Source organism: Cuculus canorus, chromosome 4 (assembly GCF_017976375.1).
Source record: "Cuculus canorus isolate bCucCan1 chromosome 4, bCucCan1.pri, whole genome shotgun sequence".
Taxonomy (NCBI): domain Eukaryota; kingdom Metazoa; phylum Chordata; class Aves; order Cuculiformes; family Cuculidae; genus Cuculus; species Cuculus canorus.
Window position 1 is genome coordinate 3349856 of NC_071404.1, and position 14904 is coordinate 3364759.

General features: G+C 44.1%; 1 protein-coding gene across 4 annotated transcripts in view; it reads left to right on the top strand.

Moving 5' to 3' along the window:
* SLC4A11 (solute carrier family 4 member 11) overlaps window positions 1-14904 on the top strand; it is a 112509-nt gene that overhangs the window by 12971 nt on the left and 84634 nt on the right. For all 4 annotated transcript variants that reach the window (XM_054065560.1, XM_054065558.1, XM_054065559.1 and 1 more), the window contains exon 2: window positions 5999-6049. In XM_054065560.1, the coding sequence (XP_053921535.1) occupies window positions 5999-6049 (51 nt within the window). The remainder of the gene's footprint in view (window positions 1-5998; window positions 6050-14904) is intronic.

Consider the following 14904-nt stretch of genomic DNA (forward strand, 5'->3'; position numbering starts at 1 on the left):
ACCCGTTCAGCTGCAGACTTATCTTATCCTGGGATGTTAATTCATGGTGGAGTGGAAAGAATGAAGCATAAGAAGTGAGTGCAGGGTTTAATGTTAAATACCGGGTCTGGTGAAGCCTTGCATAGGGATAGCTTTGTCATCATTCATTGGAAGGGGCTGCCTGGGGCAGTGGTGGAGTCCCCATCCCTGGAGGTATTAAGAATATGTGTAGATGTGGCATTTTGGGACACGGTTTAGTAGGCATAGTGATGCAAGGCTGATGGTTGGACTGGATGATCTTAGAGGTCTTTTCCAGCCTTAATGATTCTTTGGCTTTATGATCATCCCCCCAATCTAAGCCTTGGGTGAGATTATCCACTTGTTCAAGTTGGGTTTGGCCCCAGATCTCTTTGACGTAGTGCAACCAGCCACAATATTTCCCATCATGCGGGGAAGCTGTTACTCGACAATTTAAGGGGAGCGATGGATGCTTTTAGCATTGACTGAAATACTCCTGGAAGTTATCTTGAAGCGGCCAAAAACTTGCTTCAAAGCTAAAGCCCTCCCTGTCTTCTGGCAAGTAGATTTCTTTCCAGATAATTGGGCAGTTCATTCTGTCATGCCGAGAACTGGTAATTCCTCTTGGGAGGAAATTTGACAAGTCCAAAGTTTGGAGTGTTTTTTCAGGTGAACAGCTGATTTCTGGTGCAATGTCTTGCTCAGAGGCTTGAGTGTTTTGCTTTATCAATTTTAAGGCAAGATATTGCCTTTGCTTTGCAGGAGCTCTGAGGGTATTTCTGAAAGTCTTTAGAAGTGTTGAAGAAGGTGGTGGAAATTGGGATATTGGCCTTACACTCTGAGTAGAAAGTGATGAAGATACCTAACATTTTCTGGTCGGTACTTGTGGAGTAACTAAGTGTTCCAGATGACTCTGAACATAGGCAGCCTGAACAACTCAAGAGCTGCCAACATTAAAGGACCTGTAAATGAAGAAGTACTTTTCTGATAAGTCTTTTGAAAAGGTGTGGCCTCAAAATAGACTCAATTAAATATCAAGAAAATGAAACTTGGAGAGATTTACTGGAGGGAAGTCACAGAAGCTATAGTCCATAGTACCACTTGTAGAAAGCTTGTTAAAGAGCTATGTTTTGCTTCAATATAAGGCTTGTGCTGCAGAGGGCTGTTTACTCGGAAGATGCCGACAGCAGAACATTGTAATTGAGTTACTGAAGTATCCAGAGAATGTGTTTTTATTTGTAATCCACTAATATTGCAAGGCTCAAGAGAACTTATTACTAACCTTAAAACAAGAGAGTTAAAATGGGTTGTTATATCAGAGACCAGTTTCCCACAGGAATTTAATAATGGAGGATGATATGATAGGTTTTCTTCTGTTTTGTTGTTAAATGTAAATATAAAAATGGTAAGAATGTAAGAAATCAGGAAGTGTACCCACTGCTGGTCTGATGCTTCCCATCATGGATCCTCTGATTTGTCCTAGCCCTAAGACCATAAATTACAACAAACTTGACTGTCCTACAGATCAAAAGTCAACTTCGTTTATCTCCCTCTTGGTGGCTTCTGGAGTCACTGCAATAGAATCAGAATGGTTTGGGCAGGGACACCTCCCACTGGGTCAGGCTGCTCCAAGCCCCATCCAACCTGGGCTTGAACACCTCCAGGGATGGGGCAGCCACAACTTCTCTGGGCAACCTCTGCCGGTGCCTTTCCATCCTTGCAGGAAAATATTTCTTCCAAAGATCTCATCTCAATCTGCCCTCTTTCAGCTTCAAATTGTTCCCCCCCTTTTCCTATTCCTTCACTCCCTGAGAAAAAGCCCCTCCCCATCTTTCTTTTAAGTACTGGAAGGAGATTCAAGTCAAAGGTTTGCTACTTAAATGGTAATTGGTATCACTGAGTTTAGAGAGACATTGTTTTCCATTTTGCCGCACTTCATTGCTTCAACTCTTCACTTTTACTTTGAATTCAATGCTCATAGAGGGATGAAAAACTAGTTAGCAGCTTTCCTTTGGAAATAAAAAACCAACCTAAATAGGGACACGTTTTAATGTTGTCCAATTTAGTCTCATCTAATAGACGTCCCTGTAGGGAATACGGTGGGGTGGCAGTAGAAACTTATTTGCTGAGGTAAATTAACTCTTAACAATAAAAAACAGTGTTTAAGTTGTCACTATTGAAAACTTCTTTTTGGCAGATAATGGAAGGTGACATCATGTTCTGCCTTTGGACAGGGAGAGCAATTGGAGAGGCTGGTTGTCTGCATAGGTGTTGGATGAGAAAGCAGTGTGGAGAGTGAGGACTTGAACCTCTCTGTGAGAGATACCAGAGGCACAAGAGCGAATTTGCTATGTTGTGTAGTTTAGCCCCTCAGGGTAACGCTTTCCAGCTTTGTCTCTAGAAGCCTGGCCTTATGTCTTGCTGAAATTGCTTTGCTTGGATTTTAATTGCTGCAATCTGAGGGAAAAAAAACCTGAGGGCCTGGAACTAGCAGCATGAGCTTGGTGGATCTGAGGGAAGTGGTTTGCTGCTCTGGAGAGGAGGAACTCCTGTCTTGTGCTCCCCAGACTGTAGGTTCTGTCCTTAAGCCTAGCAAGGTTGGCGTGGAGGCTGATTTGTACCTCATGCAAACACTTCTGCAACTTCAGGCAAACCCTGGAGCACCTCTAATGTGTTTGGAGACTCCTATTCCTGCCCAAGCTTCCCTAAGCTAAACAATCGCATTTTGATCGCTGTAGTGTTTTATAGCTGTCCATTGGCTGAGCTCGTTTAATTTCAAGAGCGGAGGTGAGATGAGGAGAGGAAATGCAAGGTTGTGCGTCGGGCTGTGAGTATTGCATCTTATTGCTAGAGAGAAGGGGACCCTGCCTTGCTGTCAGTTCTGCACAACTCGAACCCATTGCTCCTTTTGTCAGCAAAGCATGACTAAGGAGCTGGGACCTTGGATGTTAAAATCCCATAAATCTTGTGAAAGGAAGGGCACACAGAGCCTGCTGATACATTTGCCTTATTGACCGCTACTGAGCTTTCCCTGTTCCTGGAAGCATTCGAGGTTAGGTTAGATGGGGCTCTGAGCAACCTGGTCTGGTTAAAGATGTCTCTGCTTCTGCAGGGAAGTGGACTAGATGACCTCTAAAGGTCCCTTCCAACCCAAAGCATTCTATGATACACAGTCTTAACCGGTCATGTCCTTAGCTAGCATCCCATAAACATAAGCTGTGCTTACTTCTGCTAAAGTGATTGGGGGAATATGGGGAGGAGGGGACTGATGCGTAAGGGGGACAGAGATTTATTCTGTCCCCCAGATAGGTCTCCTCTTGTTCTTAGTTAAAAAGTTGAGTACCGCTTCCTCTGGATTCTCAGACACAGGTGATGTAGCCCCCAATTTACCTTTCCTATCTCCATTTCTGCTAATGTTTGATTCTCAGAGACACAGATGATGTAGCCCCCAATTTTACCCTTCCTACCTTCATTTCTGCTAATGCGCTGACCTTTGAGCTAGTCCCACGCTCTGAGCGTGTGTCTAGACTTGTGTAAACACCCCATTACCTTTTACCTCCTGGGCATGTTACACACCATTCCTGACGTTAATGTACGTAGCCCCTTCCGTAGAGGTTGTAATAACTTTTTGAAAGGCTCCAATGAGACTGTTTTGAAGCCTGAATCCCATTGGCGCTATGGGATGGCATTAGGTAGAGAAGACAAATTGCCAGGGCTGGACTTTCGCCAGGATGTAGTAGGGTGAACGCCTGACTTTTTTCCCAAACGTGCCATTGCATCTTTAATTACAAGGTTAAGACCTCTTTTTTTTTTTATGACTCATCTGAAAAAACAGCACCTCCAACATAATTGCCTGAGCGTGTTGCTAGGGGACTATCGTTCATTAGTGACTCAGGAACGAGTGCCACCTAATGAAATGGCACTGCCTGCCGTAATACCCCAGCCTTGCCCTTTTCATGCCTAGTCTACATAAAGACCAAACTGGCATCTCCTATAAAGGTGCGGTGTCAACCCAGACAATGCTGCAGTTAGAAAGTAATTCTAATGAAGAAACCAACCAACTCTGAATTGCTGGTCCTTTGGCATCATCAAGCCATAGAAATAGGCGTGTACAGTTAAAGGGAGAGCAAACAGTGTGTCATTTTGCTTAGTGTTGCTTCAAGGTCCCTCAGAAGCTGTAATAGAAATGAGAAATTGATATACCATCCTGGTGGGAATGTCAGATCCTTGGGTAATCCATCTGCCTAGGCGGATTGTGTTTGTTTCTCTGAAATACGTAAATGCAATCATTACACAATAAGAGCCTCTTTAAACAACTTTCCTTTGATCATTAGCACGCTAATCAGTCTGGATGGATCTTCTCCTTCCCTTCCAGGTGGAGGGAAACAATTGAATCCTCTAATGGGTGCCCCTTGGCCACCGTGCATTTGTTCCTCCAACCCATTGTTCTGGGATGAACTTGGAACATTGTGTTTCTCTTTTGGACCAGACATTTGTATTGCCCTTGGGTCTGTGTGGGTTTTGAAATGGTCATCAGGGTGTCCCTCCAGGAACCCGTGCAGCCAAATACTGTCTGCACTGAAAGGGCAGAGCCACGGCTGTGGCAGGCGTTAGGGCTGGAAGGTTCTGCTGTCAGCAGTGTGACTTGTATGCGTCTGGCGCACAAAGGCTTCCTGGTGGACCAAGATGAATGATGATGCTTGAAATGTGGCACACTGTTAAGGGGGAGAGGAAAAAAAAAAAGCACGCAGCCCGTACGCCGTAAGTTATGGGGTAGAGAAAAGAGTCTCTGGGAAACAGCCTCATACCTCAAACGGAAAGCAGGAAGCCTAATCTGTAGAACAATAAAGCAGGCAAAACCTCTTTCCTTGTTGGCCCAAATTCATCCCAGGCTTGCGTAGGTAATGTTTGATTACCCTAATGATGTTGGAAAAGACAGAGCAAATCTATTTGTCTTTCTGATTGCATTTTGTCTGGGAAGAAGCCTATAAAGACACAGTATCCAGTGGCAACTTTCTAAGGGACTGCTTGGGTGACTTTTGCTCAAGGTTTGAAATAGAGAGCTTTGTTAGCTCACCATAAAATGAGGCATGCACCTGTGCAGCAAAGCTGGTGCTTCCAGCCCACACAGTCTGAACTGTCAAACACTTACTATTAAAAACAGTCAGGCTGGGTTTGGGTACCAGACTTTGATCACACCTGAAAGCAGGTGCTCCTATGCTGCTTGAACATCTCTTTTGCATGGTAAATCCCTCATTTGCCTGCAGTTAATTGCAGAGCTGACTCACTAAGAAAGAAAGTATGTTCCATAATGAATCATAGGGATTTGGTCTTGGTGCTGCTGTGTTTGTGGGTTTGCTTTTGGTCAGAATCATTTCCCACTTGTGGCTACTTAGTTGAGACCCTGTTGGTGCAGATGGTGTTTGCTGCAGGACCCCAGCTCAGGAAGTGGGGCAAGGAAAGCTACAGGGTTCTGGTGCTTATCTTCAAGTGCCAAGCACTGTTTTGGGATATCCTAACGTTAGGAGCAGCCGAATAGAATGTGAAATCCCACTCTAACGTAAACCAAGTTGGTTTATTTCTAAATTAAACTGGTTCTTCTTATCCAAGCATAAGCTGCAACCTGGACTTCATTATGGCTTGTATCTTTTAACAGAAGTCTTGCAGATGCTTATTTTTGGATGCACTTGTTCGGGTTTGATAGGTCACTAAGATGGTGAGGCTTTCCCTGATCTTTAGTCTTGCTGTTTTGTGGTCCCAGCCCAGGATGTCTGAGACTGCTTAACTTTCCTCAAGCAGTGACTGACTGTATAGGATATTCTGGTAAATGCTAAAGTCAATAATGAAAAGGTTGCAGTTGCTACATTGTGGAAAATCTAATGCCTGTGGTATTTCAGGGCTGGTTTTCTGCTGTAATCCAGGCTTACAGTGAGTTTAGCAGTTAAGGTGAAGAGATTCAGCATCTTGATGATTTTTGTTTCCTTTTTTCTGTCTCTTTTAGAGTCTCCACCAGCAGCGATGTCAAGAAATGGATACTTCTTTGAAGAGAGTGGCAAGTATTATTTTACCACTTCATGCATGGTATTGCCTTATTGAAGGCTACAGGGTTAGCTGAGAACTTGTAACAGGTGATACACAAATCCATGTACCTTCAGTAGCAAACAGTCTTACACGGTAGTTGTGTAATCTAGTGCTGAAGCAGACTCTGCATTTTTAAATCCTATAGATATTCTAGATATTCAAAGCAGTAAATCATTTTCACCTTGTCATCAGTGACTATTCTGGGTGGCTCCTTGTTTTTCAGGTTCTTTCAGGATGTTTTCCTGTAATGGAGGCTGGCAGGTGTATTTGCTTGTCTTCTAGAGTGGAGCTCATGTGTCAGATCCCTTTGGAGGCATCCTGCCAAGAATATCAGGCAAATGTGGGATGGCTCTGGTAAATGTATCTTTTGGTGTAAAGTGCCCCCAAAGATTTTTTTTTTTTCTCTTTGAATCAAGATTAAGTTATGGTGTTTGGAAACTTCTGTTATGTACAAAGGTGGTTGAGCGTGTGCAGAGGTGGTTAGGGAGAAATCGTCTCAAGATTTTTGCCTCCAGGCCAGCCTCTTCAGGATGTACTTTCTAAGGACCTGGAGCTTCTTGCCCCTGAGAAGGTGCAGTGCTTGGGCTTTCAGAGGGTGAGAGCAGAAGACTAAAATGCTCCAGTTATTTAGGCTTGTAGATGCTTGTTGTGCTGTCACAAAGCTCATCTTTCTTGTTCCAGGGATTGAATTCTTAGGTTAACATCTGGAAAGGGGAAGCTGGATGTCAGCCAGATGTCAGCTGCAGTAGATCCAACATTGCTATTGACAGTGCTTCCTTTGCCTCACTTGCCTCCTCTGAAAGTGTTACATGGAGCCAATTTCTGGGAGGAAAAGGATGAAACTGGAAGCAAGTCCTCCCAGCTCTAGTAGGAGTTCTTTTCTGAAGGCTGAATTGAATTGCTGAAGGGCAGAAATCAATGCCTCATCTCAGGGATGCTTTATTTCTTTGATATTGGCAGGTTTTACAAGGCCATGTGGGTCATGAGGTCTGTGTAGTCTTTCTCCTACCCTTCCTGGCTTGCTTGTGGCCCCTTGGGATGTAGTTGGTGCTTTCTTGAGGACTGGGAATGTAAGGTGACCCAAGTTGGGACTAAGCATCTGGCTGAGAGCAATAGGGGAGAAATGCTACTGTATGATGTGGAGGAAGAACAAAGTCAACTGTCTTATGGAGTCACCTACTTCACCCCAAGACCAAATGCCCCAAGGTACACAAGCACAACTGTTTGTATTAGTACCTTATGTGAAAAGGCTCTGTGTCTCCTTCAAGAACTCAATGTCTTGTCATCTTTAAACTGTCCCAACAGGGCAAGGGGGGAGCAGCTCTCTGGATGGTTCTAGAGCACATTTGTAGTTGTGGCATTCCCTGTGCAAAGCTCTCCTATGAGATGTGTAACTTGGTACCATGGCAGTGAGCATTTATTTCTGCCTTACTTGTGTTATTACTCAGCTTTCTCCTTTGTCGTAAGGAGATGGCACAATACAGCTACATTAAGGACTTCGTGAAACTCTGTATGCTTCTTTCCTGTTGTGCTCCTTGTTTGGGGGAAGGAGTTGAGAAGGTTGTTTCCAAGTTCCTCTTCACCCTCCATGCAGTATTGAATGCTGTATTCATTGTGATTGAAAATACAGTGAATTTCTGGGTTATTTCACACTCAAATCTGCTGTCATTCTTGTTCCTCATTACAAACTGACCTTTTTCTAAAGTTCAGTTGCTGTTGAGTGATGAGTCACCTTCTACTGCTTGATTTAACTGAGGGCTTCTGTGTTTCTGCACGGAGTATGCGGACAGCACATCTTGAGGGTTGCCAGCATGAATATTTGCATCCCTCTGCGAGGGGAGCGCTTTGATTCTCTGCAGGCTTATCCAAAACCCTCATCAGAGCTAGAGGAAAGCATAGAGAAATAAGTTACCTTTTCACATAGTTCCAACAGTGCTTGTTTTGAAGCAGAGCTGCAGCATCACCAAGCTGTTTCTTGGCACTGCTCGTTCAGATCTGCCGGTTCATTATGGAGACCAAGAGATGTTTTTGTCTCACCATTAAAATAAAAAAGCCAGGCCACAAGGCGAGGAGGAGCAAAGGGGGAAAAAAAAAACAAACCCTCTTCCTTTGATTCCCTTCGCACTTACGTTTTCCCCCTTCCTCAGCAGAGGAACATCTTTTGATACTATTGCTCTTTGCATAGTTGGGCTTTACCCTTATCTCCTCCTGTGATCTTGCATATACATATGGTTTTCTCTATCCTCAGTAATTAAGATGTTTTTGTTTCTGACCTTATCTGAGGCTCTGCTCAGAGTCTTTGTCTTTGCCAGCTGACTTTTCTTACCCTTATTGTGTTCTCAGTAGTGGCTGCAGCAAAGCTGAAACTTAAAAGCTGAGACTTCAGTTTGACTTTAAATCATCATAGTGAGGGTGATCTTGCAGCACCAAAGCAGTGCGTTGTAAGAATCTCCTGGATATTTACTCTTCATTTAAAAAAAAACCCTTACTGAAGTATGTAATAATTTGTAGCTCTGTTAATTACTGAAGTTGGGCTGACGGTTGGACTTGATGAACTCTGAGGAGAGCCCAGGGAGGATTTTGCAGTGAATGGATGCTATTAGATTGCAATTCTGGAAGCTCAGAGGGTTGTTATGCTTCCAGCCACGTACCAACCTATTTGATAAGTTTTTACCTGACTAAAATTCTGGAAAGTTAATCAAAGGAGCTCATGTCTTCAGCCACAGTTCCGGTTGCCAGCATAATCTGCTCTTTCCCCTAGTGCTGGGACAACTTGACCGAAAGCCACCACTTCTGTGGTTTATAGTACATGGCAGAAGGTAAACAGATGCAATATGACCAGGGGATAAAAACCCCCATCTGTTTAGTAGCTTACTCTGTAGAGGCAACATGGAGAAGAAAAATAAGGAATTAAGTTTGTGCCTGTTTGTCTTTGTGCCTGTCTGTTTGTGCATGTTCTGTCTTTAACCCATGTGTATTGTCACTTTTAATAACTGTCTTCTGACATACCTTGATGAAAATCCATAGTTGTAGTCATTTGGCCCCAAGCTGTGCCAGGGAGGTTCAAATTGGATATTGCGAAAAAATTCTTTACTGAAAGAGCAGTGAAGCATTGGAACAGGCTGCCTGGGGCAGTGGTGGAGGGTACATGTAGACGTGGTGCTTCAGGGCACTGTTTAGTAGCCACAGTGATGTTGGACTGATAGTTGGACTGGATGATCTTAGAGTTTTTTTGCAGTCTTAATGCTTCTGTGGTGTCCCCATAATCAGCCCCATGAGCAGTCTGTGTGTTTGAGTCACTTGAATCTTCAGCAAGGTTGTTTTGTCAAATGAGTTTTCTTCCTGGAAGATTGAAGTGACTACTGAGATGATTTTGTAGACCTAATCCAAACCTGAAGGTAATTGGGGTCCTGATGAAATGCAGCTTGGCAATCAGTGTTCGGAATAACTAGTTATCGGACCTCGCATTCTCTTGGCTCTCAACCTCCTGCATCCCCCTCGGTGGTGGAGTATCCAGTGCCTGCAGCAAGTGGATTAGCTCTGAGGGTGTTGGTATTAGCTGCAAGTGATTAAATTCTGCCGGTGTGTGATTAGCTTTTTAATTGACCAAAGAACTTTCCCTGATAAGGCAAGAAAATGATGATTTTGCTAGTTCCTCTAGCAACATCCAAAGGAAGGAGTCCTAGGATAGCACTGGTGATATCTGAATTGTTGATCCAGCCTTAAAACAATGCAACGGAGATTGCAGCATAAACTTTGCTCATCCAGAGCAAATCCCTCACTGCTTGGTCTCCTCTGACTTACTAATTGGTTTTGTTGTCACAATAAATTGCAGTTGTGTTGCTTGGGGTGCTTGGATATATTTTTATCTGCTTGTTTTTGTCTTTCAGTTGACAGTTTCGTTTGGTATGTGTGGTGTGAGGTTTTTAGAATCGTTTGCCTAACTGGGAGTTTAATCTAAATGTCTATGTGAAACAAATCCTTCTGCAATGGGTTTTCCCCATGAGATGCCTGCTTTACCAGCAGGATATATGCTGCTGCTACCTACGGAGAGCCCAAGAGGGTGGCTTGCAGGTCTCATGGAGTTTTCTTTCTGATAACTGTGTCAGGAAACGCATAATGAAATGAACACTCGTGATTTTTGTGGGTTCTTGTACAGAACTGAAGCTCCACGTGTTGCTCTGTTTTGTAAAAACAAAACAAAAACATGAAAACAAAGCCCCACTGATTTACTTGGATTATTCACAACATTTCCTAGAAATCTGGCTGCAAAATACAATACTGGAATTAATTCAAAAGTGCTTGGGTGTCTCTCTCTTTTTTTTTTTGTAGCAAATCAGTTCTTTTGGTTCTGTTATGAATTATTACTGAAGTGGTAGGGGAAACGTTTCCATCTGGCTCTGCATAACAAAAGACTGACTTGAAGGAGGGTTGGGAACACGCGACTGAAACTACAGCTCGCAGTGGTGGAAGGATGTAGGTCTGGTCGTGGTGACTCCACCTGCCAGGCACTTTCTACCTCTCTATTTTCCAAAAGGAGGTTGTGGTCCGAGCTGTGGTCTTGAAACGCTCTTAATTTGTAGCTAGGGTAATGAAAGCTTAGGTAATGGATTGATGTCTCCATGGGATGTGGCCATTACTCCACAAGGTTGCAAGCCCACATCTGATGTGTTCCCAGAGCCAAGAAACGTCATTCAATGCTTCCACAGCTCTTCTGCTCCACAAGCTCTTTGCAGAGGAGCCAGGGTTGAAGGACGCTTCCCTAAAACCTAACTAGATGACTCCAAGTACTCAGCCTATCTGTTCCAACCCATGATGTTTGGCTTAATAAAGAAGGTCTAACGAAAGAATGGAAGGTAAGCCCTGAACCCCTCTTGCCAATTCTTTGCCAGCAGCAAACCCTCAGCAGTCCAACCACACAGTCTGTGGACAACCCCTACCTCCCCCCAACCTAGTAGTCTTCTCCTGTGCTGGCATAAAACCTGTCCACGTGTGGTTGCCTGTCACACAATGGGTAAATCTCCTTAGGACAAAATTAGTGAGCCTTGCCAAGGAATCTCTCAACTGTGAACCAAACGAAAAGCTTAAAATTCTAGCAAAACCCCAGCTCTATGTAGAACCTTTATTTAATCGGTGTGACTTAAATTTTTAATTGTGTGAGAAACAGCTTTGCAATATGTGACTGGATAGCAGCAGTCAGAGGGTATCGCTCTGACTACAGCACTGAAATTGTTCTTGTTCTGAGAAATTAGTAATTTGTTCAGAATTTTAGACTTGTGTGATTCAAAATAATAAGTAACTCCCTAACTTTGAAGTGTAACCTCAGCAGGAACATGTAAAATTTAAGCAAATACTTCAGTAGGCCCAGAAGAGGACAACAAAACTGATGAAGGGGCTGGAGAACGTGTCTTGTTGAGGACCCATGGAGGGAACTGGGGTTTCTTAGCCTGGAGAAGTAGAGGCTGAGGGGAGGCCTCCTCACTCTCTACAACTCCCTCAAAGGAGGTTGTAGTGAGGTGGGTGCTGGTCTCTTCTCCCAAGTGACAGGAGATAGGATGAAAGTAAATGGTCTCAAGTTGCGTCAGGGGAGGTTTAGATGGGTATTAGAAAAAATGTCTTTACTTGAAACAGTAGTGAAACACTGGAAGAGGTTGCCCAGGGAAGTGGTGGAATCTCCATTCTTGGAGAGGTTCACAGAATGTATAGATATGGCACTTTGAGACATGGCTTAGTAGGCACAGCAGCGTTCAGCTGATGGTTGGCCTTGATGACCTCGGAGGTCTTTTCCAATTGTTATGATTTTGTTTTTAAGTGAAAAATGCTCTACCTATACAATTGCTCTCTTTGCTGAAAAAGGAGAGCTGTTTTGATAAGGAGGTGATGTTGAAATGGGCATGAGATGTTCCTTTGTTAGTGTGTGTGAGAGCAGGGTGCTGTTTAAACCTTTCTTTCTCAAATGCCTTGCGGAGTGAAGAATGCATAACACTTGTGCAAAGTTCTTCCCATTCTCTCCTGAAAGCCTGGATTGCTTTGTCCCTGCCAATATTAACTAACTATAAGGTTATGTAACCTTTGGAGGCATCGTGAGGCTGTGGTTTTGTGCAGAGTGTAAAGGTCAAAATGGAGGCAGAGGCTCCATTATTAGAGTTTCCTTTTGCATCTAATATTGGGAATTCGGGTATTTTCCGAGTGATTCAGTGGATCTGCAAGCCTGCAGTACTTGAGGAACAAAGCAAACCCTCCGATACCTTAAAGCTCAGGTTGATTAAGTTAGCTGAGGTTAATTAAAACCTCATGCCTTTCTCGAAAATTAATGTCTATTGTTGGTTACAGCAACTTGAAAATCCACAGGAGCGGAAAAACTGGATGAAGCTGACTTGAACTTAATGCCAGTATCATGACTAGCTTATAGGTAGATATAGGGCTTAATTCTCTCTAGAGATCCTTACTGCTATATTGCAGCTGAGCACTGGGATGCTCGAAACACCGGACTTGGTTTCAGGGTGCTGCTCATGCACCAGCTGATGCTCCCTTATGTTTATGAGCTATAGAATATGTGCAATTATCACTTCTCTTGTCCTTGAGAACATGCCACTTGAGAAAGTGGATGAAAATAGCTCCTTGGCTATTCCAAAACAAGAACTTGCAGCCTTCCAGTACTTAAAGGGGGCTTGCAGGAAGGCTGGGGAGGGGCTCTTGATCAGGGAATGCAGGGATAGGACAAGGGGGAATGGTTTTAAGCTGAAAGAGGGCAGATTTAAATGAGATTTTTAAAGAAGAAATGTTTTCCTGTTAGGGTGGTGAGGCACTAGCACAGATTGCCCAGAGAAGTTGTGGATGTTCCATGCCTGGAGGTGCTCAAGGCCTTCTTGGATGGGGCTTTGAGCAGCCTGATTGAATGGGAGGTGGCCGTGGCCATGGCAGGAGGGCTGGAACTGGATGAGCTTTAAGGTCCATTCCAATCCAAACCTTTCTGTGATATTATGAACTTGCAAACTTCTGCATTGGACTGCAACAGGGCTGTCTGATCCACTGTGTAAGGTTTACGGCTTGAAACGTTAAGGGTAGGGACAACTGCTGGATTTCAGTTCTCAATAGACCAGGATCAGCGTCAAAACTGTCTAAAGCAGTGATGTTAGAAGGAAAACCTTTTGTTTTCCCAGGGAGAAATGCCTGTGCTTGCTAAATTGGACAGGGGCACAGTGCATGCTCTTACTCCAATATTCTGGCTAGGTGACCACAAGAGCTATTCTGCAAATATAGTGAAAAGGACTGTCCTTCATTTTACTGCCTTCTGCGCCTAAAAACTCATTTGAGAAAACTGAGGTGGCTTTTAGCTTCGCTAGCTGATAGAGTTGGATTGCCAATCATATGACCTCAGAAGAACTCTAATATAAATCCAGCTTTCTGGCTTTCCAAAGAGATTTTGTGGGAGGGGGCAACTACTGCTTCTGAAGAAGTGCAGGTGCCACTCCGTGATTCTGGAAGCTGAGGCTTGGATTTGGCTGAGGGAATAGGCATTGCTCTACAAACAGGGCTATACATTTCCAGACTTGTAGTATAGACTGTCTTGAAAGTTGAGGGTAAAATCTGTAGTTTCCAGAAAACTGGTTTGAGTATTCACTGTTAATGCGGTGTTTGAAGTTCTTCAGAAATCCACCAAGTTTTGTAGACTCTTGGCACAGGTCTATAGCTTTTGACAAGGTTTGATCTTGGCTTTTGTACTTTGTCGTGCTAATCTGGGTACGTGAATAGTGTAGAGTTGTTTGGGTCAGAAGGGACCTTAAAGCCCATCCAGTTCCACCCCACCTGCCATGGGCAGGGACACCTCCTGCTGGATCAGGTTGATCACAGCCCCATCCAACTTGGTTTTGAACACCTCCAGGGACTGGGCATCTGTGACTCCTCTGGGCAACCTGTTCCTCTGCCTCACCACCCTCAATGTGTGTCTTAAATTTACTCATAACTTGTGCTAAACCAGCAGCAGCAATTTATCCGCCTGAACAAAAAATGTGTGGCATGCACATGCCCAGAACTTTGCAAGGTGACGCCAAAAGGAAGAATGCCCAATCTCGCCACCAAAGCCTTCCTTGCATGTTTTGTTTGGCTTGCTGTGCTTCCTTGTCCACAGCAAGGTGTGGATAGATGGATTTGCACACCTTACCTCCTGGTTAGTGTGCGTGCTTGCAGATACAGATGTTGATTAAAGTACTCTGATTGGCTTTGTGTCCTCTGCGGCACACCAAGAGGTTATGCTGGGGCTGCATCTGGCATAAGTCTCAAACTGGGATGTGAGATGATGTCGTTACTAATACAGCTGTTTTTCTCCCAGGAAATTGAGTTTGATGATTAAGACTTTGGCTTTCTTGGAGAGGTCTGCAGCCTGCGGGCTACGAATGCTGCTCCCACGGAGCAATTAAGCTTTTCTAGGGAACGTACATGATGTGGCTGAAGCTGTGCTTCCTCCTAACTACTACTCTGCTGATTTTATTACCCCAGCTGCAGCTTCCAGGTGCCACTAAGGCAAGGGAGGGGGACGTAATGCCACCTCTGATTGCTGTAGTTCAGTTCGCTGCTCTTCCAGATAGAGCCCTGGGCTCTTAAAACTCAGCTCAAAAGCAAATTAGCTGCAGGGCGAGCACCTTGTTGGAGCAGCAAGAGGGTTGTGATAGCAGTAGGATTGGAGAGATGAAGTGGATTTCAGAAGATGGTGGGAACAAGGAGAGAGAAGGCTGGGAATGAGTATTAAGATATCGGAGCAAGGTAAGCGTGGGCCAGGCATGAATTACGGGAGATGATGATGCTTTAGAGGGGAATGATGAGAGA